A 27,004-nucleotide genomic window follows, 5' to 3' on the forward strand; every position below is an offset into this window, starting at 1 on the left:
ATGAAAATTTCTCTCTTTTCTGACTGACTCACGTTGATTGGCAATTCATACGTTTGCTCTTTGCATTGACGTAGAAATATGTGCGACAGCCGTTAGCATAATGTGTGTTTATGGCGACTCATTTATCCGTGTAAAATACGCGAATAATGGGGCTAATTCGCATCTCGGCTCGGTATTTTACGTAGGTACCAAAAAGGCCAAGGCAACGTGATCTGCCTATGACCACAGCTGGGTTCAACTTTATCCTTTTTAATAGGATTTACCTCAGCTCAGCTGCTTCGCAGATACGAGTACTTGTGCTGCTTCTAGTATCGTCTCGTCTGATTACATTAACCCGAACACTTGATCGACAATGTAGCCATGCAGTGTCCTGAGGGTTGGCCATGAGTAAATGTGGGAATAGTTGAAAATTACTCATTCGTTCTTACGAGAAAATTTGAATTTCATACTACATATTTTTTTCACCAAGTAGCTTGTTCATTGATGTACTCGAAAAATGGCCCCATTATCTATACGTGGGAGTCAAACTATTGTCAGACAACTCCCTGTAGTTCTCATACCCGTACTGTAAATGATGGATCAGTTTTTTTTTACACATCTGCAGTTGCTAGCTTTTAACATTATTAGTATTACGAGGAAAGTTAAATAGGTTGAAACGTCATTTTCACCGGTATAAGTAATTTATTATTGTTCGAACGAACCAATGATAAGAATTAGAATCGAACGAATTCCTCAAGCGGAATGAGTTCCATGTTTATCGTATACTACCCACCTATATACTCTACCTATCGTTCCAGAAATGACGGATTTTCCACTATAGGAAAGGTAAAATGTAGCCAATGTAGGTAGACGATAGATAGACAACATGACGAGCGTATTATTTTCCCGGGGTTTCGTATCAATGCTGGAAAATATGGAAAATTTGAATCCAAACTAGTGGAAGGTTTTTAATTCACGGTTGATTAGTGCAAGTGGAAAATTTATTCGATGGAAATCTACGTATGTACTTTATATTTGTCGTCGGATTTTATTTTTTTATTCGAAAATTGGATATAAATTGGCATCTCACGATGCACAGAATCTATCCCTCTTCCCTATAGAATTTACGAGATAGGGTGTCCAGTTTCTCATAGAAACGATTTTTCTTAGTTTTTAAAATTTTCCCAGGTTAATTTATCTCAGTTTTCTGGAGCTGTATCATGGAAGGAAGGAGGGGGGGGGGGGGTTCTTTTTTTAAAATCCATAAAATTTTTCCGGATGTGTATACCTATAAGTAGAATTCTGATAGTGAAAAGAGGGGATGGGGCAGGGGGGTTCAGGGTGGTTATCATTTTGAAAGTTCGAGTTTCATCACCCGCCCCCCAAGTCGCTGAATTCTTTCAATTCAAGGATTTTTTGGATTAAAAACCTGAAGCGAGTACTGTCAATTTTTTATTTTATTTTATTTTGGGGGGGGGGAAGAGGAAGGATCAGCATTTTGAGAAGAAGTGAGGTAAAAAGAGATAAAATTTCGTAGACATTTAAAAAATTATTATTTGAGTAATTTCTGAATATTTTGGCCTCACTTGACTTCTTCAAGTTGAAAATTCTTCAAAATGGAACCTCAGGAGAGTAATTTTGAACTCACGGAGCCCATTTTAGGGGATTTGTGCACCCAACTCAGCGAAGAAATTTAGGACTAGGGGCGGATTGGACTAAGAGGGTAAGAAGGATTTTCCCTCTAGGCCCCTGAAATTCGATTTCCCAGGTCCACAGATGTGGTACATATTTTCTCTCAGTGGTTGTGTTTTTATAAAGGCATAAAAACTGGGCCATATTTGGGTATTTTCTGTTCTAGAGAAATTTTCTTTGCCATCTTCCCCCTCCCCTCAAAAAAATCCCAAACAGTAGGCAAATTTTGTATCAAACAAAAAAACTCAGAAGAGCTACAAAAATACACCACAATTTTTCAAGTCACAGAATTTCATTTTTGAACTTTTAGGGAATTTTTAAGAATTTAAATTATGAAAAAATCGAAATTTGATGAAATCGAGATCGCTGAAATTTGGTTTATATATCTTTTTCGACCTTTCAAATTCGATTGATTGTGGTTTTGAGGGGTTTTAAAGCATCTAGCAGATTTTCATATTTACATGTGTTGAAAAGATACTAGATTTCATTTTGGTTCTTTTCACTTCAATTTTTTAAAAACTGGGTGGTTTGAAAACCTGTTGAACGAGGCTCCAAAAGAGCTCAAAACTATCATTAATCGATTTAAGAGATTACGAAGTCGATTTATTGAACATTTCCATGATAGAACACTCGATCCTACGTACATTCGTTAAATTTACAGTAATCCTCTTCTTTGGCCCATTCCAAGTCTCTCATGTCCCGAATCAGAGTTTTCATTTCAATTTACTCGTAACTTGAAGATTCTTAAATGTAGCGAGTTTCCACTGTTTCCCTGTTTTTTTTTTGTTTTTTTTTTTTGCAATTTTTGAGGCATACAATTTCTTACTTATTTGTGTTTACAGCAAAAACGTCAATGCTGTGATAATTTGAATGTTTGAAAATGGAAGGGAATCAAAAAGGGACCCCAAATTACTCTATCAAAGAAAATTTCAGCTGCTGAAATCCATTTTTAGATTTTTGTCAAATTTTTAAAGACCTTTAGAGTCGATTAGTGAATGTTTTGAACCGTTTTGGAGTTTCCAGTAAATTTTATCTGAAAAAACGCTGTAAGTCAGGAGAATATATAAAATTCAGCTTCTATAAACTCAAATTCGCCATCTTTGTGATCTTTTTTGATCGATTTTGGGCACACATTTTCAAAATAATTTTATGCTATCGTTCAAATCAAAAATTTTCTCCAGCGATTACCTATTCTTGAAAAAAAATTCAATGTCAGAAAATTTTGGATTTGAACCAGCACCAAAAGATTTTGAAAAGATGTGTCCAAGTCGATCGAAAAGGCCACAGAGATGGTAAATCCGAGTTTATAAATGTTGAATCTTATTTTCACTCAAATTAACAGTATTTTTTCGATAGTTGGAGAATCATAAAATCTGGATGGAGACTCCAGAAGGGTTCGAAATCATCACCAATCGACTCGAAAGATCGCAAACAGGAGAAAATAATAAAATTCAACTTTCATTGTCAATTTGATCAAATTTTGATTTGTTTTCCATAAGAATGTGTCAAACTTGATTTTTTAAAATGTTACCAAAAATCGAAAGATAAATTTCAGCGCCTAAAATTTTTGTCAGTAGGGTATTTTGGAGGGGGGAGAGGTCCTCTTTCAATTCCTCTGTGTCCAGTTCAAAAATTTCTAATTTTCTTGTCAGTCTATTCCAGGATCCTCACTCCACAAACAGTATCGAGGTACCTATTCGATTTTCTGTAAGGAAATACTCTATGGTGAAATATTTTTTGAAATTCTGAGGACCATAACCTCGATTCCGGGAAAATTTTCCCCTTGAAAAATTTTTTCTCATGCATCTTTTTGCGTTCATAAATCAAAATTTTTAACATTTTGGAATTTAGGCTCTCTTCGAAGACCAATTTTGAAGTTTAAGCTGAAAATGAATGCAAAATTTGAAATTAGAAATCTTCAAAATCGCAACCGTATCAAAATTTTCAAAATTTTGAATATTGTTTCCATGAAACCCAAAATTTGAAGAAGACATTGGAAAAAAATGAACGCGAAAATCAAAATCAACGATTTCAACCTCCCTTTCTGTAGTATGAAGTTTGAATTTTCTGCTCGTTAGATTTTATTTTTGCTTTTTCAGCCTGAAATTTTGAAGCACTGTGCTTCATGCGAATCATATCGAAAGCTGGCTCAAAAATTCCTCAAAAATCGGAATTCCCAATTTGAAAAAATGCTTCACGAAAATACCTCATGATCGAGCAAGTGCCACTAAACCCCTCTATACTTTCCAATTCCCTTGATAACGACATAAAGTATGCCTATGCCTATATTCTTTCTAGTCCATATTGTTCAACTTGGATGCTTCAGTAATCAATAGAAGAAAAAAAACATCGACAAATCATGAGAATCTACTGCCCATCCGTACCATTGTGTAATGTGTATATCAAAATAAACGAAAACTATTTTTACGCGTATGCAGTCTCAAAAAACTATCGACTCCATTCACACACCACAATATCCTTGAGAATGAACCGTGAAAATCTAGACCAATGTTCATTTTTTGCTTCTTATAGCGCTCTTGGGCACCTATCTCGCACTCTAACCAGACGTTATAGTACACATTATACCACCATCGAGGTAAAAAAAAAAAAAAAACTCGTCAGACCAATGATCGTGTATGCTCGTACTCGTATAGTTTCGCTATAATCGACAACAATGATATTCACGTATCGTTAGGTTGACTGTGTGGCTGAGCCGCCTCATGATAATGGGAACAACCTTGACGATATTTTTTATTTGACATAAATGAGAAGTTGGATTTTCCATAGGAATAGCATAGATAATAATTGTCTCAGAGAAGCTCGGATCCTCGCGTAAAGCCTACTGTAACTAGATCTATGAGCTGATCGTCGAGCTATTGTTGGTAAAGGGATGAACTCAGCTTCCAGCTAGATTCAGGTTTATTATGTACCTGTATCTGTGGTTTAGAAATATATGTACGATCTGATTTCAAATGCAGTAAGAAGTACATAATATACACTATAAGGTGTTACGAAGTATGTAATGTACATTTTTGACGTATGCATTCTGTATAATGTAGAATGTACATTCAATACACTACACACAGAGAAAGAAGTACCTGATGCCTTGCCTTCTACCTATACACGTAATTATTCGTTACGGTCAATAGACGATAAGAAATGAAGAACCGGTTCATCGCATCGGTTGATTCGGCATCGATGCTGAGCAAGTGAGCACTGCAAAGCGAGTGAGCACCACAGCAACTCATATATACAATCGAATGACGACCATTGCGTGATGTAATGTAAGAGTAATTACGATTTGCGGTCTTTGCACCAGGGTGGAGGGGTATCCTCTGTTTCTCTCTGACTTTTCGGGCTACGTATCGTTAATTAGCTCGATATAATACCTGCAGAAAGTATACGCCAGAATAGAGCGTCCTTGTTGAATCTCTTCGTATACTTCTTTAATGGTCTGCAGCCAACGTCACCATGTTCCCCACCATCTCACTTCTGCCACTAATACTGAAAAAGTACTTGAAACAGTCTCAATCTAGCATAAAAATATGTAATGCATATTTGTATGTACGATGCGATGTACGTACACGATGCTGGTTTTTGGCGATGGAGATGGAGGTAACCGTTATTATGTCACGCGAAAACTCCTCCACCACCTCAATGCTGGGCTCTCTGTCCTCTGTACCGCTGCCAAAATCCTCTCGATGTCAGTACTGCGTAGCGTACTGCGGTCGTTTATGTTTGGAAATGCGGTCATAGTGAACTGAGTGGTGGTAAATGTACATTGTACATTGTACGTCGTGTTGTCGATGAAGCAGCAGCATGAAAAGTGCAAGAACCGAATTAATTTCGCGGTAAATACCGGTTTAGAGTTTGAGACGACGACGACGTCAATAATGAGTGATTATCGAGTACTACCTATTGTTGATCGGATCAATTTTCATTTCCGAATCCGAGCCAGATTCAAAACTGATCGAAAGACGAAACCAATACTGAGGTGTGTGTTTGGCTGGTTCTTTATTCAGTTCGCTTAGGTATGAAAGGCGTGATCGAAACAAGATTTTTATTCGATGAATGAGCAGCACATCCGCTGTATTGAAGTTGTTAATTTTCGCGCCTTTTTTGTTTCTTTCGACGAAGAAGATGAGCTGGGATACGTGGATGGAATAATTTACTAGAATGACGTCATGGTCATGAACATAAAGAAGTATTATGATGATGGATTTTGTAAACAAAAGAAATCTTTTACAGACTGATTTTGAGTTTGATTCAGCGATTCATCCTTCATCTTCTCATTAGTGTCCTGATTTTTAGATGAGGAAGATCTCGGGGGGGGGGGGTCTGGTGTCACATTGGTTGCTTTGAAAAAGTATAAGATTCTTTAATAATTATGGCCCATTCATCTTTAATAGGAGTAGGTCCCCCCAAAGAATTTCGTTTCGGGTTGCAAGTTGTACTTAGGTCTCCAAGGCTTAAGAATTTCTAAATCGAGCCCCAGGTTCTGAATATTGATCACTGATCGGTCATTCGAGTCTGAAGGTTTAGCAGGGTGTCTAACGGTCATGGAAGCCATGAAAAAATCATGAAGTTTGGTAGGTGCTCATGAAAGTCATGAAAAGTCATGAAAAAGTCATGAATCTTGCTCGAAACATACTTGAAAATTTTTCAAAAAGCCTATAAAATGAAAACAAAATCAAAAAATAGAAAATTTGTTCAAAAAATCAGAAAAATGAAAAAACTAAAATACCTGCTTACTTGCCTACAAATTTAAAAAAATTTCCTCGCAGTTTCAAGTTATTTATTTATTTTTTTGGGGGGGGGGGAGAGGGAGGAGTATTTTTATGCGACAAAAATGTGAAAAATAGATCATGAAAAAGTCATGATTTTTTTGTCTGCGAGTTTTGCTAGATACCCTATTGTTTAGGGTTCTAGTATTTAAAAAAAAATTGATCAGAGCTTTTGCCTCAACTTCCAGATCTGTTTTTTTTTGACCAAATGTTTAGGCCTTCTTATGTTCAGGTTCTGGGTTCAAACTTTTTTCAAGAATTTTGTAATTTTTACTGTAACTTCAGGATATTTAACATTTTTTGATTTTGTCCAAGTCATGAATTGAAAAATTACTGGTGCTTAAATGGCAATAGTGAACCTTAGCCAGAAAGCTTGAAGCCTTCACTCAAGAGTCAAGCCCCAATCGTACGTTTGAGTTTCAAATTTTGAAGCTGTATGGAAGATTTGGATTGCGAAATTTAGATTCTGGTTTCAAGGCTCAGTCGCAAAGTTCCTAAAGTTACTTTCCTTTTAAAAAATAATTTCAAAAATTCTTTTTTTTTTTCAAATCTTGACTCCACTTCTTGCTGAGAATTCTCGATTTATTCCTAAAAAAAAATGCCAGAATTTTGTTTTTTTTCTTAAAAATTTTCAAAAATGCTTACTTTTTCGAAAAAAATCCTTCTTTTTGTTAAAATTGTCAAAAACTTACTTTTTACCAAAAATCACTAAAAAGTCTCACTTTTTTGCTGAAACTGAAAAATTTTGCTAAAATTGTTGTTTAAATCTCGTATTCTGCCAAAAATAGCAAAAAGTTGATTTTTTTCACCAAAAATCGGCCTACCTATTTTTGCAAAAGATTTTAAAAATTTTTCCTTTTTTAAAAAAATTGTTCAAAAACCTCGCATTTTTGCCAGAAAGTGCCAGAAGTCATTATTTCTACTTAAATCGTTGATGTCAAAATCTAGCTTTTTGACAAAAAGTTACAAAAAAGTTTCTCATTTTTTTACAAAAATTCCCGTTTTTTGCTGAAATTGTCAAAATCTTACTCCATAATAAAAATTACCAAATTTTACCAAAATTGCTAAAAAGTTTTTCTTTTTCATCGAAAATTGCCGGAAGCTCTCGCTTTTTTTGACCAAAAATGCTGCAAAGCCCTGCCTCTCGCTGCAGCTCTCGAAGACTTCCTTTCTGGGAAAAATATCTTAATGATTTGTCTTTTTTCAAAATTGCCAAGAAATCCTAGTTTTTGCCAAAAATTAATAGTCACTTTTTTGCAAACATTTTTAAAAGCTCCTACTTTTTTGCAAACATTTATGAGAAAATGCTTTTTTTTCTGGATTGCCAAAAAGCCCCACCTTTTTGCTGAAATCGTCAACGTCTAGCTTTTTGCTAAAAAGTTGTGAGAAAGGTTCATATTTTCTACAAAAATGTCTGATTTTTGCTGAAATTATCAGTCTTGCTTCTTGCTGAAAACCTGTTAAAAAGCTCTGCCTTCAAAAACTGTCAAAGTCTCGCTTTTTGCTAAAAGGTTGCCAGAAAGCTTCATATTTTCTACAAAAATGTCTGCTTTTTGCAGAAATTATCAGTCTTGCTTTTTGCCAAAAATTGACAAAAAGTCTCAACTTTTTTTTAAAAAAAGTTTTTTTTTTCTGAAAAGTGAAAACCTGTTGAAAAGCTCCGCCCTGCTAAAACTGTCAACGTTTCGCTTTTTGTCAAAGATAGCAAAAAGTTTCGCCTTTGGTTAAAAAGTTTCGTTTAAAAAAAAAAAGTTGGCTACTCTGTTACTAATAATTTCAAAAAAAGGTATCATTCCTTCCAAAAATTGTCCAAAAATCTCATTTTTGTCAGAAATTACTTAACAAAAAGTCCTGCTTTTTGCTAAAACTGTCAAAGCCTAGCTTTTCCAAAAATTGACGAAAAGTCTAGCTCATCTCACATTTTTGAAAGAGATGGCGAAAAACTATCATTTTTTGCCATAATTGTCAAAAAATCCTCTTTGTGATAAAATTTTCAAAATTTTGAATTTTTGATCGAGTTTTAAATTTTAAATGGAACGTTTTGTTTCGTTTTTTTTTCGGAGAGGGGGGGGTCATTTTTACTGGAAACGTTCTGTTTTTTTTGGTAATTTTTTTTCTCGTATTTTGTAACTTTTTTGGTTGTTATTTTTTGATAACTTTTTGCTCACTTTTAAAAATTTTTTTTGTGAGGTATCGATGTTATTTTCTTTGGAAAAAATCGACGACAAAGCCTCAAGTTTTTGAAACAACCTATACAGTGATCGTCCATTTTGCTCGAGAAATAATAGGCCATATAGCTTAGATTTAAAGAATATCGTCGTAAAGGGTAATTGGGCTTAATATGGATTGAATCCATGTGGTAATTTGATCATTTCCATCGCATGAGGCCATTTATCAATTCCACGACATCGAACACTTTTAATTACCAGTAAAAATACCGAACAAGAAACCTTGGCAACATCGCACAGTTTTCTGAAAAATAATTTTCTGTTAAATTTTTCCCATTTACAATTTCATTAAAATGGCTAAATTTGGCAACACAGCATCCATCATTGTTTTTCTGTGAGCACGATTCGAAATTTTCTTCATTCTAAACCGACAATCCGGTATTAAAATCTGATTTAAAATACCTTCAACTCTTGTCTCTGGCAAATTAATTCGTCGTCTTTATGCTGTGGCCTGTGGTTATCAAATGAGAAACTTGGCAACATCACATGGTATAATTTCTAATTTCTGTACGAGATTTTTACCGCAGGTCAAGTAAAGGAAAATTGTAAGTACTACGTAGCAATTTAAGCAAAACATTCGACTCGATTTGGGTACAATTTAACTCCAAAATGAGGGCATAAAATAGCAACTTGGCAACATAGTTTGCACATTATTTCGGCCAATATGAGATTTCTTCTCATTATTATGCTAATTTCATAGCATAATTTATATTCTTTCTTAATTAATTAGATATTAAAATGAATCTGAATGAAATTAACGTCGCATACGAATACTCAGTAGGCTCACTAGTCACTTTCGTCGAACGACTCTCCAACGTTTCCCAAAAAAATGCATCCCCACAGTTGACCTTCGCCATTCACAATCTAATTTTTGATTTTTTTGTTCATATTTCAGATATATCATCACCTTCGATGGTACACTCATCCGTCGGAACAACGCTGGATCGTCAGGATATTATTCTTCGTGCCTATATACGCCCTGCACTCGTGGGTCAGCTTGTTGTTTTTCATGAAAGAAAGCTATTATGTGTATTTCTTCACGGTTCGAGATTGCTACGAAGGTGAGTTGAGTGCTATATTCGTGTTCTAAGTTTATTTCACTCTCTTCTCTCCTCCTCATCCTCATCGTCTCATTTCACGCGTGTTTCCCGCCACTATCACGGATGTATGATCCATATTGTTGTATGTAGTCGGTGCATAAATACATATTCCTTTCTTTTAATTCTGTTTTCCTCGATTATCGTATCTGAGAAAAAATCTATACGAAGAGATACGTACGTATTTTGAAACGCCTCGTGAAGAAGAGATACATCACTATGGATTGGTAAATCGTCGATATAATTATTCAGAAATCCAACTGTAATCACGTTCCAAAGAATCGATTATACTGACTAAATACTACATTTCATAATCATCACGTACGATTTGATTTTTTCGTCCATTTAATCCGTTATTTTTTCCCATAAACCACACGTACCATATATGAATTTTTTTTACACCGAAATCGTAATAAAAAAACTTGTATACTCGGACTTTTGGCTCGTAAATGTGTCAATTACCTTCTCCCTTCCCCTCTACCCCAGCACGTGTTAATTTTCGCCAATTCTACAAAATAAAAAATAAACACGTCGATGCGAAACGACCGAATCCGTATCTTTGTCCATTTTATTTTCACTCCCTCGCGAAAAAAATTCTACTCGAAAGTATCAAATCGTTTTACCACCTCCGAATATAAAATAGGAAAAAAATTACAATAAAATGCCACGAAATGTATAAAATACGAGTTAGTCGACGAAACTCGAAAACGAACGGAAAGAAATAAAGTATTAAAATACGCGACAAAAATAACGCGAAACCGGGTCATTTGACGATAATTTGATGCTCGACTGCGATAAAAATTCTGATTCAATTTGTCATTTTACCACAAACTTCCGCCTTCCAAGTTCGTCTCTTTTTTCGCCGATTTCACCCCGGTAAAAAATTGCTCGGGAATTTTCAACTCGCGAAAAAGAATCAATTAAAGTTGTATAGGTGAAATGAGAAAAAAAAACTTCTGTTTCAAACACCAACTCGGATGGTTTTATTAAAAAAAAATTCTACACTAAAGTTGAAAAAAGACGAAAACGTAGGTATTAAAACGTACCAACTTTTTTATTAGCATTTCTTTTATTTTTGTTCTATTTCGAGGTACGTACTAAGTATGTTGATGTAAAAAAATGAAACACCCCTCCCTCATTTCCTCACCATTTTCAAAGCACCCCGATAGGCATCGCTGGGTAACTTTTTTCTTCATTATTCGTTATTCGAAAAGTAAATATGGTATTTCAAAAGAATATTTCACACAAAGGCGAGCTCGCGAATCGATTTGTCCCTATCTTGGTGAAATTTTTACCATAATTTACAGCCGAGTGTAAACTTTTTAGTATTACAACGTAACGCCTTCGGTATCAAAAGATACCTTTACCTACCTGCTCGTACTCGATGAATTTATGCATAACCAATTTTTTAATACCCTCAATAACTCGTCTACTGGGAAAAAAGCTCTCTTCGGAGTGAAATTTTTACCAATTTTTGTGCCAAACTTGTCGAAGGGTTTCAAAACTTGTTATCCAAACAACGTGTTCCTTTTTTTCCCCAATTTCCCATTTGAATTAGCTTTTTGCGAAAGCTAAAGATGATCATCGTTTTGTAATATTCTCGCATTAATTCTTACTCTCTTGTTGCTTTTCTTTTCGCAGCGTTCGTAATTTACAACTTTTTAAGCCTTTGTTACGAGTATCTCGGAGGCGAGGGTAACATCATGAGCGAAATCCGCGGAAAACCTATCAAGTACGTATTGTTTCGTCTCGAATAAGTATTCGCCGTCGTCAAAGAATGATATTTTAACGGTTAATTAATTTAGGAGCAGCTTCAGCCTTTAGTCGTTTAAGGCAGTTGTGCCATTTGACTAAAGCCTGAAGCTGCTCCCATTACACCTGATGATGATTTTTCCTCTTAGAAATTATAAGAACGATGGAAAGAATACAAAATGAGTCATTTTTTACCCATTTTTATCCGTATGTTCCTTTCACCTCTACTTTTTCTCGGTTGCGATTCTGTTTCGATTTCTTTCAAAAATTTTCTTCAACTTTTGTACCATGTGTTGTTTGTGATACGAATACCTACTTACATATCTCTTAACTCCCATTCGAGATACTGTATCTCTTCTCTTATAAGCACACCCGGCTGATAATTTTTTTTTGTGCACGTTTAACGAGCAATTACGAAAAGCTATCAAAATTTAACGAATTTACTTGTAAGAGGGTAAATTGACTTAAGCATGATTAGTAGATGTACTTATCGATTGTGATTGCTATGTGTTGTTTCCTAGAAATATCCCTTAGAGTATTTCTACTAAATACTCACCAGAATACCTCATATGCTCGGCTAGGGCGTGGGTAGGAAAAGGTTGCATTTACACTCTTAACAAATGATCATACACACCATAAATAATAACAAGTTATACACAAGAATAATATTTAATGTGTGCAATATTAACAACACGTTACAGGTTTAGTACATTTGTATCTTATATGCAAATATACTCGTTAACATGACACTTTCTTATAATTAAATACACACGTTGGTGTAGGTTTGGATAAGTGATCTCCTCTGGCAAGGAGATCTAACTTATTCACACTGACATGTGCAAGTACTTACCCAGAATGGCGACGAGTAGATCATCACTCCTTCTCGTCTATTAAATGGTTTCACTAATAACTAACTAAAACTAAAGCACTAAACATAACACTTAACACTCGAGAGTAAAACTTATAATTAAATGACTGCTTTAACCCATTAACCGTGAATAACATACCCGCGTCGACTCGGACAAGTTACTGACTTTCTGTACTCTCGTCGCTTGGCTCGTATGGCTAGCTGACGAGAATACAACGCAGTGTTGCCTTAGTACAACGCAGTGTTACCATGTGGGCGAGCCCTATACATACCACGTACGGCATAGTAGTATATCACATACTATTAAAAAATAATAAAAAATTTCCTCGTTTGGTTTTTATATACGTATCATTTCGTGATTTCGACCATTACGTTTCGTAATACATATACACACAGAGGAGTATAAACTAGGTAATCTTTCGGTGAAGAATTTTATCGCTAATAAAGAAGGCATCTTCGATATCTTCGACCCAATTGATCGAATCCTTCACCGCGATTTCATTTTCAATTCGAGCCATTTCCGGTCGTAAAACATCTCTATTATCGTATCCGTTGCGGTATAACTTATAAAGCAGGAATATCATCCAGAAAGAGAGGAAAAATGAGATGATAGTTAGGTATAGGTACAAGTTAGGTGTACTTGAGAAAAAAAAAAGAACTCCAAGAGGCAAAAAAAATCTCTCGAAACTTGTTTCAACTTTCAAGTACATTCGGTGGCATCTCTTTATCGTGTATTGCCATTTATTATTTGGACGATGAGATGATGTCTATAAAATGTAAATATCGTTAAACAAAGTAAACAAGGTTTTAAAACACGTAACCGAACCTATCGTGATATGTGCACTGTGCAGGTATAAATAGCGCAAAATCTGGCAGAGTAGAGGGACAAGGGGGCCATAGGTACGCGATATTTGCCATTTAATTGTTGTAAAATGCGAGCACTATAGTTCATCTGTTCTCACGTTCGCGTGTGCTCGATTTATGTATACGACATTTTGTATGTAGGTAGGTACTGTAATAAGTGTAGTGTACTTCTACCTGCTCGAACGTTCGTGCTGGTGTATTTTGACAATGAAAAAAACGACAGACAAGCGAGGCACGCGTGAGATTGTGAATCGCGCTGGTTTTGTGTGCATTGCGGTGTATTTGACGAGAGATTCTCTTTTTTAAATGGGCGAACGTCGTATACATATAATATATTATACTGAATGAAAAATATGAAAGTTGACGAAAAATGAGAAAAATATCGGTAAACCTGTCCGACGAACGGAATTTCTACACGATTATGAGTGATAATGATAAGGTGATCCGAAAATATTATGGAGAGTGGTTTGAGATTAGCTATACGTCGTTGAGAGATACTTACAAGTGATAAGATTGGTGAGATGTAATCGAGATGATTTTTTGGCTATTTTGGTACCAGGGACATATTTTGGTATTGTTGCTCATCTGCAGGCACACTGGAAATTTCCGTCAACCCCCCCCCCCCCAACTCCCCCCCCCAAGGAATCACGTACTGCATTTTTTTTCAATCTAGACGCGTCAACTTTCAGAAGATGAAATTCATTTTTCTGATTTTGGCAAGTTTTTAAATGAATAATATCCAAATCTGCATATTCAATCGAGGTATAAAGGTGATGGCTGTATTCCGAACCGATTGGGTGCAGGTTTGGGCCGCCATGGAGTCTCCGGTGGATTTCTGAATTCAGTAGTCTTAGAAAAATTTTTAAAAATGGTTCAAAAGATATTTTAGGAACCCCTAAAAACTAAAAGTAATTGGAAAAGAGCACATTTGAAACCTCTTGCAACCGAAATTACAGCTCTGCATTTTTGAATTGAAAATGACTATTTTGCAAGTAGGGTGTTTTTTGAAATAAAAATGTAGTTTTTGAGTAAAATTGATAAATTCGTAATTTCTGACCAATTTTGACTTTTTAGAACCAAATTTCATCATTTTCAGTCAATCTAGAGCCCTCAGAAAAATTTCAATCTTTGTTATGAATTTAAAAAAATTTGCTTACATGAAGATGAAAAATCTGAATTTCATTTTCAGCTCTTTTGGACGAAATCGACCTGAAATTCATCGTTCCAATAAATTTTTACCTAAAAATAAATTACACTCATGCAATTGAATATCAGTGAGTGGTTTTTATTTTGGAGTTTTTCTTTTTTTTTGCTTCACCCTCCGAAGTCGTTGGATATCTTTTTTTAAAAAAATATTTCTTTTTTTTTTTTTTTAAATTTTGTCGAGGTTTAAAAAATGGCGCTAGGTGCCTCAACCCCTCAAGTTGAAAAAAAAAATCAAAAAAATGCCATTATAACATTTTAGTTGAAAATTCTCAATTTTTGCCCTCTTAATTTTTTATTTTTAAAAAATCTCCAAGTTTTCGAAATAATATTAGTCCCTCTGCATGGAGCTTCCCAAGTTGAAAAAATGAAGGGAAAAAAAATATTTCATAATTTTAATTTCCCTACAAAACTTTTTTCTGACTAGTGAGAAAAAATCTCCACCCCCCCCCCCCTCCTTCAACATTCCAAGTTATGCTGATCTCTCTTGTACATATAAAAGCCTCAAAATAGTTGAGAAATCAAAAAAATGGAATGAAAGTTTTCAAAATTTTGTATCATCATAAATAGCCCCATTTTCTGGAAAATACTTCAATGGACCCCCTCCCCCTCCTCCCCCCAAAATAGCATCCTCGTTCGGTTCTCTCAAAGTTGAAGAAATCAAAAAAAGAATGAAAATGGATGCACATTTCTTAGAAATTTTCTGTGATGAGAATTTTTTTTTTTTTTTTTTTTCATTTTCATGTTCTTTAATGTTTTTTACTCTCGGGGCTCATCTCAGGAAAATCAATATTGTTTAGAAGGGTAGACAAGATTTTCTCATAAAAAAGAGATTATTCAGACAGAGCAATCTTGGCGTAGAAAATAATGTAAACATTTTGAAAAAAATTTTAGTCACCTCATTTTTTAGATATTTTTTTCATTTTTATGAAGCTCTACGGAGGAGGACTTGTTGACTGTGGGAACTGGGGAAGGTTTTTTCATGAAAACCAGAATATTTAGAAGAATTTTCGATGAGATTTTTTTTATTACACTTTTGATAAAAAATTTCGACTCTGAAGAATTTCCTGCATTATTTGGTTTCATTTTTTTAAAACGTGATTTTCATTTTTTAATCAACAATTTTGAGCAGCGTAATAAAAAAAAAAATCACAAAAAAATTTCCCAGCAATAAAAAAATACGATTCTACTTTTCATCCTTTATACTAAAAGTTAGTGCCATTTTTGTAAAGAAATTGAAAGTTCTCAAATTTTTAAAAAATTTGTCAAAAATTAAAAAGCCAATTTTTGCAGTTGACATTTTGATTACAGGGATTTTGTAAATTCACTTTTGGTGAAGTCGAAGTCAGATAGGTGCTTCAATGTGATCGAAAAATTCAGTAGATGATGCTCGATTTTCGTTGAAAAATGGCAATTTTAACCGAAAATATCAATTTGTGTTTTTCAAACGTTCAAAAATTCGTCAAAAATCAGGAAGTCGATTCAAGCTGCTGAAATTTTGATTTCAATTTATCATCTCTTTGAAAATTCATTTTCATGAATGAAAATCGAAGTCAGATTTGTCAAAAAAAAATTTGACAGGTCACGGGTCAGCAAAAAAAAGTCACCTAGTAGAATGAATGTTGAAAAATTGAATTTTTATGTCCCAAGTTGAAAAAAATGGGTAAATAGAAGTAAGTGAAAAACCGGGAGGGGGAGGGGGCAAAATTTTCATGCTTATTGTCTTACTAAGAACACAGATTTCGAGAAAAAAGATCAAGAAAAAGAATACGCGAAAAAAGACTTACCCGAAGAATCTGAAGAATTTAAAACAGCAAAAGCTCACAATCCTGAAAACAATTAAGAAAAAATATATTATTGAACTAACCATAATGTAACATGAATTTTTTCGAAATCAATGTTTTATCATGCAAAGGTCAAAGATACGAGCAACAATTTTAAAATTTTCTTCTCATTTTTTCCAATGTAATTTACCTACTCTTGATTTTTTTTTCTTTTTCACTACGTTTTATTAAGGCCAGAAATGTGCTTTCTTCCTTTCAAAAATCCAATCAAGGTTTAGGTTAGGTTAAGTAATGTTACCTTACGTTACAGTTATACGAATAAAACATCCATTGAAATGTTTTATTCTTCATTTATTCGTCATTAATCATTAATGTTAATTTCCATTTAATTTACGTGTTCCAGGTCCAGCCTAATGTACGGTACTTGTTGTTTGGTTGGCAAAACTTATACGATAGAATTTTTACGATTTTGCAAGCAGGCCACGTTGCAATTCTGTCTGGTTAAACCGGCCATGGCATTCGTTATCATCATTTTACAATCATTCGATCACTATCACGACGGAGATTGGAGGTATGGCATCCTTAAACTCAGTATATACATTACCTTACCTATACAACTGTAATTACCTGACTCAGTGTACCTCTATACCTACCTACGCAAAACTTTTTAAAAAATATCTTAACGACTCATCGTCGTTATTATTATTTATTTTATATTGTATTTCTATCTACTTTAACGCAAAGAGGACGAAACGATCCATGCATTACTAACACGTTGCGATTATTGCTTTTGTGATTTTTCAGCTTGAACGGAGGCTACTTATATGTGACGGCTATTTACAACGTTTCCGTTAGCTTGGCGTTATACGGTTTGTTTTTGTTTTATTTCGCCACGAAAGATCTACTTACGCCGTTCGATCCGGTGCTGAAATTCTGCACCATTAAGAGCGTCATCTTTTTGTCTTTTTGGCAAGGTACGTACTCGGTAATTGCTACACTATGTACAATTGTACAGCAGTATACCTACTCGAATCATACTTATACTTTTTTGTTCATTTTTTTTCTGTTCTGTCTACGTATTTTATTAACGCTGGCTTTTCTTTCTGTAACGCAGGCGTCCTATTGGCTGTGTTGGAAAAGATTCAAGTAATTAATCCAATTATGGATGCGACCGGGCAGCCTACTAGCGCTGGTACGGTCTCGGCTGGTTACCAAAATTTCCTCATTTGCATTGAAATGTTATTCGCCTCGATCGCGTTGAGAGCTGCGTTCCCGTATCATATATACGCGTCTAGTTGCGTTACCGATTCGTCCGGACGGTCGGTTACTATGCAGAGCATTTCTAGTAGTCTTAAGGTAAGTTCGACTAGATCGATTGTTGGATACTCACAATCAGATGTGTGTAAATACTCTTCCACTGGGATTAGAATAGCATTTGAGAAAAAAATCAAAGACTTATTTAAGATGCCTTCAGATGCGTAGGAGAGGGGAAGAGAGGGTAAAAATTACATTTTGGCTTTTCTTTTGGGAATTTTAAACTTTCAATCCTGACTTCCTGAAAATGAATTTTTGTTCGTTTCTATCGTTTCCAACTATGGGGCCCATGATTTTGAAGTTGGTTCATCTGTCTCATAATTTAGACGTTTTGGGGTAATTATATTTTTGACAGAAGCCCTCAAATAAGTATCTTTTGTGAAGGAGAAAAGAGAGGGGAGAGGGTGACAAAATTTTTGCAATCGTGCATACTAATAAATTGAACGAAAAAATCTCTGATTTGACTGGTGAAGTACTTTGTATCGAAAATTGTTCTCAAGGAATCTTGACTTGAAATTTTGGGCAATTTGGAGGGGGGGGGGGGAGAAAGAGATGAGAAGAAAGCATCATGGGAGACGGGAGTGGACAAATGAATTCTCAATTTTTTCAAAAATTTGAAAAGTCAGGTCCCGAAAAAAATCTTTAGTAAAGTGAATTGTTTCCAAGAAATCTTGACTTGAAATTTTGGGCAATTTGGAGGGGGGGGGGTTGGGAGGAGAAAGAGACGAGAGGAGAGCATCATGGAAGTGGACAAATGAATTCTCAATTTTTTCAAAAATTTGAAAACTCAGGTCCAGAAAAAACTCTGTAAAAGTAAGCTTATAAAACTTCAAATGCTGCAGTTCATTTTTGAAAAATTCTTAAAAATTTGAAAAATTCAAAAAAGCTCTTTAGGGCGTTTAATTTTCAAAATTTTTTACGAAGCATAATTTTTTTTTTAGAAAAGTGAACCAATAATTTTTTCAATTAAACTTCCACTCATCAACAACGACTAATTTTGGAGCAATTTGAAGCCTCCAGCGATTTTTAAATATTCTGCAAAAATTTCAAATCGCTCTGGAAGAGCCAAAAATAAATTTTAGAACCTGTATAACCTTAGTGGGTGCTTATTGAGCACCATTTCGACTGTTTGAAGTGGTTACTGTGAAATTTTGGGTGTGCCAATTCGGAAGTGAATTTTTGACCGATTCGTAAATTCCAAAAAATGTAGGGGAAACGTCAAATAGCAATTTTTTAGCGTTTTTTAAAATTTTAAAATGTCCAAAAATTCACTAAAAATCCAAAAATGAACTTCAAGTCATTTTTTCAAAGGTACACAAATCAATTAAAATTTTCATGTTCTCCGAAAAAAAAACAGAAGAGGAAGACGGAGGAAATTCACCAGAAATCTAATTGAATATCTTAAAAAAAAAAAACATTCTTTTTTCAGATTTTTCAAACTTGAAATAAACTTTCAAAATTCTAAACTTGAGGAACAGAATTTTGAGGGATTAAAATGAACGTAATTAAATCGATTTTTGTAATTTTTTTTTTTGAAAATGTTATCAAAGTAGTGTTGGATATTTTTTTTGATTTTTCAAATGCCAGATTTAGGTAATGTCAAGAAATCATCATGTTTCTTTCGAAAGTTCTTCAAAAATCACAAAAAATTTTAAAAAATCGTAATTTTGAGAGTTCCCAATTTTTTCCAACTGATTTTTAAAAATAATAATTTTAAAAACATTTTCAAGGTACTGAGTGTAATTTTTCAGGTTGTAAAAAAATTATGATTTTTTCAACAAAAAAAAAAAAATGCAGTTTACTGTTTCTTTCTAGTTTTTAAAAGATTGATCTAAATATCTGCCAGAAATTCCAGAATTATAATTCGAAATGTCGAGAATGGATCATTTTTTTCTAAATAGATAAGTTTTCGATTTTTTTTTTAAATTGTGAAAATCCAAAATTTGAGTTCTTGCCAGGGTGGGAAGGGGGAGGGGGAGGGTCGGAGCAATTCAGAGTATAAAATGCACAACATTTTGAATTTGTTTAAAAAAAACAAATTTTTTATATAATATTATGTAGGTTTTTTTAACAAATGTTTTTCTATTTCGATTTTTTTTCTTTTTTTTTTACAGGAAACAATGAATCCAAAGGATATAATGACAGATGCCATCCATAATTTCCATCCTCAATATCAACAATATACTCAGTACAGTTCCGGTAAGTTAATAGCCATTGTATTTGGTATCGTTAATTGTATTCATTTATTTTTGATTAACAATTATTATTCGCTTTAGATCGCATTTTTTTCTGTTATTTTATCATTTTTTTCCATTTTAAATTTGAGAAAAAAATCATTATCATTTTCATTCCCTATTTTTAGTGAACTAAATTCTCAATGTTATTAAAAAAAAAAAAAAAAAAAAAAGACCATCGCATGTATGATGTCTATACCAAAATGATGTATTTCCATCTTTTACGACCCCCCCCCCCCCTTTAAATCAATCAATTATAAAATTTTTGCATGTTTTTCAAACCCAAACGAAAATAATTAACAAATTAATAATTTTTGCTCTTAATCTGTATCATCACAAAAAAACACACGAAATTTCTTCAATGATCTTCAAACCTCGATAAACCCATCGTCGTCGCATAATTTTTCTAGCTAATTTTCATCGTTTTAAACCAGCTTGCATTTTTGTTTTGTTTACAGACGTGAATTCGCCTCAACCTTACGAAAAATTATAAGCTTAATTTTATACGTTGTTTTGCCAATATTACTCTGAGTGTGTCGCTTATTATGTAATTTCTCTCATTATTTTTTTCCTTCTCCTATAATTATTAATAATTCATTTCCGTGACATTTGTTTTTTTTTCTTTCATTTGTTGATATGTTGTTTTTTTTTTTGTTCTTTTGTTTCTCGCTTTATACTTATGTAAGCAGCTTTTGTGTAATTTTTTCTACTTTAAATGCATGTAAATCGATATAGAATTTTGTTGTTATAAGCTTGATTAGTATGAATATTGAATACGTACATGAGTCGCGTAAGTAAAGTGCAATTCGCTGATTTAAAAAAAAAAAAAATACCTAATCCATATAAATGTACACAAATACATAATAATTAATTGAAAAACATACCCTGCTAATGCTATTCATCGATGCTAAAGTTTTAATCGAGGGGATTTCTCCTGTTATTTTTTGCACTGCCATTCAAACGTGTATTTTTCTCTTTTCATAATATTTTTTTCCGCATAAAAAATTATTAAGTATATGTAGGTTGATGTTTTACGTGGCATCATAAATATAGGGAGAAAGTGTATTCTTTTACGTGCATTTATTTTTTCTTTTAACTTAAGAGTATTTTTTTTTTGTAAGTTTTAAGGGAAATGGTTTAAACAAAAGTATTCGAGGAAACGCCCACCTTTTTCATGTACATTTTTATGTCCATAGATTTGTACAATTTTTCACACCTTTATGTTACTTACTTACTGATTTTCTTTTTTTTTATACGTGTAGCGTTTTTTTTTCTTTTTATTTTTTACGTCATTTTTTTTTCGTCGTTTGAAATCCTCGAATCGCGTTGTATTGTTTCGAGGATCGATGATGATGTCATGATGGAGCGCGTACGCGATGTAATTTTTATTTTATCGCATAAATCATAAATCCATTTACCAATCAAAAAGTACGTTTTAGTGTTTTTTAATGTTAACATTTTATTATTTTACGTTAGTAATTTCTAGCTTGTAAATAAATTTGTGTACTTACAACTTGATATACGAAATACATAGTTTATTCAAGTGCATGCTAATCGAGTTCCAATTGTGTAACAGTCGAGTTCCGATTTTCCCCCATTTTCGGCGGAATTTATGGCGGATTCTGTGAAATACGTAGATATTGTGTAGAAGTGTGTAGAGTGTAGAATCATATTAGATAGATTAGAAAGAAGAATACTCGTCATTTTTCTGGTAATTTTTTACATGGGAAATTTCCCCATTAGAGTCATTGACTCGTGATTTGTTCTAATAATGATTTGAAATAAGAAACAGAGATTTTCAAACGAGCTTATTTCAAATTTGAAAATCTCCTTCAGTCCTTCTGGCCCCAGAATGGTTTGGAACTACCATAAATCGATTTTGAAGATCGAATAGACCTACTTTTTGCTTTCTACTTTTTTGGTATACCACAGCGAGAAAAAAGTGGACTATAAATCCAATTTGAATAGAATTTTTTTGACTCAAGAAATTCGACTGGCTTCCAAAATTGGGCGAGGACTTAGGATTTTTGAAAAATGTGTGATGTGATTTTATCAAATTGGGTTGAAATGTCAGGGAAAAATTAAAAATTTCTGTAAAAAGTGTTGTCGAGCACTTTTTAAGATTTTTCAGCTCAAAATGACAATTTTTCAAATAACTACATATGTGTGAAAAAAGTTGTCATGCAACGTATCAAAATGAGTTGAAATTTTAGTAAATGATCGAAGATTTCAATAAAAACTTTTTTGAGTATTTTTGAATAATTTCCAGTTCTAATTGGGCCATTTTTAAACGATTTTTTTCGAAAAGGTGTCTCGTTTTTTTTTTGTTTTTTTTTCGTGACCTATCAATAAGTTAAAATTTTGGCAGAAAATCAAGAGTTTCTTTCAACATTTTTTTAGCACTTCTGAAGAGTTTTCATCGCTGAATTTAGTCAAGTTCCCAATATACTCATGAAAAAGATATCACGTACGTGACCCATCAAAATGCGTTGAAATTTCGTCAACACCCCAAAAATATCTATCAAAACTTTTTTTGAGCAATTTTGAATTTTAATCGTAAAATTGAACCATGATTTTCGAATTATTCTAAAAAGGTGCTCTTAAACTTATCAAAGTGGGTTAAAGCTTCGTGAGGGGGGGGGGGAATCAATAATTACTATAAAATTTTTTTCGGAAACTTTTTGAAGAATTTTGACTTGAAAATTTGGGTCACGATTTTTTTTTCATTTTTCGTTTGAAGACCATTCCAACACTTCAAAACGAGGTGAAATTTCACCAGAAATTCAAATATTTAGTCAAAAATGTTCTTCAAGTTTTTTTTTGAAAAACTGACAAAAAATTGAAAATTGTTATGAGAATTTTTTTTTGAGCACTTCTGAAGAATTCTGAGTCCAAAATTGGACCATGTTTTTCAGGGTTTTTCGATAAATGTGTCGTGTGATCTATCAAAATGGGTTAAAATTTCGGTAGAAAATTAAAAATCTATATTTCAATTTTTTGGAGAACTTTTATAGACTTTATAGCTCAAAATTGGGCAGTAATTTTTCGAATTTTAGAAAGAGGGACCATGCGACCCAACTAAATGAGTTAAAGGATCGACATAAAATCAAAATTTTCAATCACAACTTTTTATTAGCACATTTGACGAATTTTTAGCTCAAAATTGGGTATCTTTTTTCAGGTTATTTCTACAAGAAAGTTTCAAGTGACCTATCAAAATGGGTTAAAATTTCGACAGAAAATCAAAAATTTCTATCATCATTTTTTTTGGAAACTTTGAAGATTTTTGAGCTAGAAATTGGGTAAAGATTTTTTGAATTTTGGATAGAGGGGCCATGTGATTTATCAAATTTAAAATGAGTTGAAAAATCGATAGAAAATCGATAATTTCAATCAGAATTTTTTGAGTGCACTTTTGACGAATTTCAAGCTCAAAAATGGGTAGCTTTTTCAAAGTACTTCAGAAAAAAAGTATCACATGACCTACCAAAGTGGTTTAAAATTTCACCAGGAAATCAAAAATTCCAATCCTTCATTGGAGAAGAATTTTAAGCCCAAAATTGGGCCATGATTTTCCAAATTTTTGAATATTTCGACTAAAATGTACTTTTGAGTTTTTTTGAAGAATTCTGAACCAAAACTTTGGGTCATGATTTTTGAGATTTTTGAAAAAGTAGCATTAGAACCTTTCCAAATGAGTTGAAATTTCTGCAGAAAACCAAAGATTTTCATCTAAACTTTCTTTAAGCATTTTTGAAAATTTTTAGACTCAAAATTGGGTCGTGCTTTTCAGGAATTTTTGAATAAAATGTCACGTGACCTATTCAATAAATTAATGATTGCGAGTCGATCACGTGATATGTAGATTTTCTTATCAATTTTCTGACAGTTGAAATTTTCAAGATACATTAAAAATATTAGAATTATTACAAGATTACAACACTGAGCTTTTACACGTCTTTTTCATTGGTATCTGGAAAATTGACTCAAATTTTGGACTCAAAATTCTTCAAAAGTGCTGAAAAAAGTGTTGAGTGTTGATGATTTTCTACCAAAATTTTAATTGATTTCAACAGGTTGCATGCTACTTTTTTTCAAAAATCCCAAATAACACAACTTAATAATTTTGAATTCAAAATTGTTCAGAAACAGTCAAAAAAATATTTTACCCAAATTTTCGAATTTCTCGAGAAATTTTAACTCATTTTGGTAGGTCAAAAGTTCATTATTTTAATAATTCTACAAGAGTTTATTTTTCACTCAAAATTGGAGGAGGAGTCGAACTCCATATAATTTTTTGGGGCCCTCGACCTAATTTAATGACACTTCCCTCTAACCATTTTTGAGCTAAATTGGTCCAAAAATCACACTTTTAGACCCACACAAAACGCCAACTGGATTTTTTTGGAAGCAAAAATTCCAACTAACCGATCAATTTTTGCCAGCACGACTGTAGACTGGACAGGTACTTAATTTGATCAAATTTATATTCTTCTCTGTTGGAAAATGAACCAAGTTCAATTTTTTAAAATTAATCAAGATCGAAAAATGAAAGTTCATGTCCTGAAATTTGAACTGGTGGTGAATTTTTGAAAATTCATCAAAATCAAAAAATGAAGTCCAGTTCCTGAAATTTCAATTGGTGGGGTATTTCTGGATGTTCTTTATAATTAAAATTTTTCTTCACCCTGCTCAAATTTGTTTCGACTGTTTTGGTCATCCTCTGTGTTGAAAATAACAAAACCACTCAACTTTTTGAACACATTGTACCTAAGTTTGCATTTCTGAAAATACCTCGAAGCCTCTCGAAGGTAATCATTTTTTCCAACCATAATAAACCAATTAAGTAAACAAATCACCAACATCCTTTTTACCTTCCAACTTCCTTCATATTTCTTTTTTCATCACCAGTAATTTACTACGAATAAATACATATCTCTCGATCCTTTCAACCGCAAAAAAAACACCTTTTTCATCTCCAAAAAACATTTTCCTTAAACCCACATACGACACAAATCCCTCTCGAAAAACAAACAATATAACCATAACAATGAATCGAACCGAAGTCCTAATCCTTTTGATTTTTAATTCGCAGGAAACTCGTCCAAAATGAAGCACAACATACAAAGAGAGAAAAGCTTCGAAGGCGAAGATTCGACGCTGAAAAACGACCGAGAGCAGAAACACACGCGAAAAGCATCCAACCAAAAGGTAGCAACAATATCGCACAATTATAACGAAAAAACAATGCTCTTATCATCGGACGACGAATAATCAATGTTCCTTTCATGCGTAAAAATCCGTTCCATTTTCACTCCGTAAGTAATTTCTCTTTCCTTTTTCCTCCTCTACGTACCCCTGTTTACCTTTTATTGTTACGTTTTTTTTTTTTTTTTTGGTACTAACGATCGACGATGTCAGAGAGAGATGAGGTATGACCAACGATCATCTTTACCCTAACCATAATAAGGATTTGTACGATTTTTTTCTTTCCTTCTTTTTATTTTACTCGATGTCCAATTTTTTTTTTCGACAAGAAAAAGGTACTTGAAAGCAACGTGACACATTTTTAGTCCCTTTGTCAATATTTTTTTCTATTCGTCGTACCATATTTTGCTTTTTACCCCTCTCTCTCTTCTCTTCGTTTTGTATATTTCTGGATCTCTTCAACAACTCCCTTTCTCATTATCTCAATGTTAAATATTACTCTTCTTCCAATCCGAACGTAATACCCAACAAAATCAAGTTGGAAAATCGTGCTTTACAAAGTTTCATCTCTACTCGTCGTGCCTGAAATTTTTAGGTTTGAGGGAATCGACGTTTGAAAAATGAAATGGTACTACAATAAGTAAGGTTGTTGTCGCGTTAACTTACTTACTAGAAGTGTAAGCATTCATTACCAGTTATTTTATGTGTATGTACTATGAATCGATCAATCGATGTGTTACATTATTATTCTTCTTCGATGTGCCAGTGCTATAATACTTATTGAGTTTATTGATTATACTTTTATTGATAATTTCTTATTTTTTTTCTTTTATGTTTTTCCAAAAAATAAAATGTTATATGATACCTCTACGAATGTTTAAAAAAAAATACGTATTTAAGATTCTATTTTCACGCAATGATTATTGTTAGATTTGTTTTGATTGTCGCTTATTACGAAATACATGACATACGTAATATGTGTAACGATTTGTTTGATTGAATACTTGAAATATTATGTAGGTAAATATGGAGGAGGAAGGTATCATCGTTTGTCAATTTTGAGAATAGGCATTGATATTTTTCGGTATCCAAACCGGGCTCATTTTAAGAAGTAGGACCTAGGTACTTATGTTGAAAACACTACAGGCTCAAATTATTAAAATTCCTAAAAATTGAAAAAAAAACTCGAAATTTCACAAAATGAAAAATGCATTTATGTGATTAAAAGTTGTCAAAGATCAGGGGAAGAGTGGAGGGGTTGTGAACCAAGAAATTCAAAAATCGAGAAAGGTTAACTCAAATTTTGAAAAAAAAAATCATTCCGATCGGTTAATACCTTCCAATCGCTCTACAGCTTTTAATTTGTAAACAGTGCAAAAATTAATTTTCTCGAAAATTGTAAAAATCGCCAAAAATGGACGCGGACGTATAAACTTCCAAAGCTTTCTTTTCAGTGTGTAAACGAGACTTAACAAGTTATGATGACTTTTTTGGTGAAAAACTTTTTTTTCAAAAATCATCATTTCTGGTCTGAATTATGTAGAAAGAATCGTTAAAAATTCATTCAGATGCATGAAATCATTTTTTGAATTTTTTTTACAATCTCTAAAGTAATTCAATCTACAGATTCTTAAACTCGGCCAAAAACATCGAAAGTTATAAATCTACTTAATTCGTAAAAAAGCATGTTGAAAATTACGCAAAAATGATTCAAATGATTGAATTTTGAAGACTAAGAAAGTATTAAAAATTTGCATGCATAAAAATAATCCGCAAAATTGTTCTATAAAAATGGCGGAAAGTCCGTACTGTTTAAAACCAGTGTTTGAAACAGACACTGTTCAAAACCAGTGTTTGAAACAGACACTGTTCAAAACCAGTGTATGTGATAGACACTGTGACAGACACTGTTTAAAACTGGTGTTCGTGACAGACACGGTTGAAAACCCGTGTTTGTGACAAACACTGCTGAAAACCAGTGTTTGTGACAGACACTG

At 33.3% G+C, this 27,004-nt stretch overlaps 1 protein-coding gene across 2 annotated transcripts in view; it reads left to right on the forward strand.

The window, feature by feature from the left end:
• Positions 1-25,991, forward strand: part of Tmep (Transmembrane endosomal protein) — a 36,536-nt gene extending 10,545 nt beyond the window's left edge. Inside the window, exons 3-9 of one of the 2 annotated variants that reach the window (XM_065368688.1) lie at positions 9,579-9,744; positions 11,422-11,512; positions 16,655-16,822; positions 17,056-17,225; positions 17,366-17,607; positions 19,680-19,764; positions 24,895-25,991. In XM_065368688.1, the coding sequence (XP_065224760.1) occupies positions 9,579-9,744; positions 11,422-11,512; positions 16,655-16,822; positions 17,056-17,225; positions 17,366-17,607; positions 19,680-19,764; positions 24,895-25,073 (1,101 nt within the window). In that variant the 3' untranslated portion in view covers positions 25,074-25,991. Of the gene's footprint in view, positions 1-9,578; positions 9,745-11,421; positions 11,513-16,654; positions 16,823-17,055; positions 17,226-17,365; positions 17,608-19,679; positions 19,765-20,257; positions 21,348-24,894 lie in introns of those variants that run through there. The other variant, XM_065368689.1, reaches the window with a different exon arrangement.
• Positions 25,992-27,004: the final 1,013 nt, after the last annotated feature.

Source organism: Planococcus citri, chromosome 5 (assembly GCF_950023065.1).
Source record: "Planococcus citri chromosome 5, ihPlaCitr1.1, whole genome shotgun sequence".
In the NCBI taxonomy this organism is placed as follows: Eukaryota; Metazoa; Arthropoda; class Insecta; order Hemiptera; family Pseudococcidae; genus Planococcus; species Planococcus citri.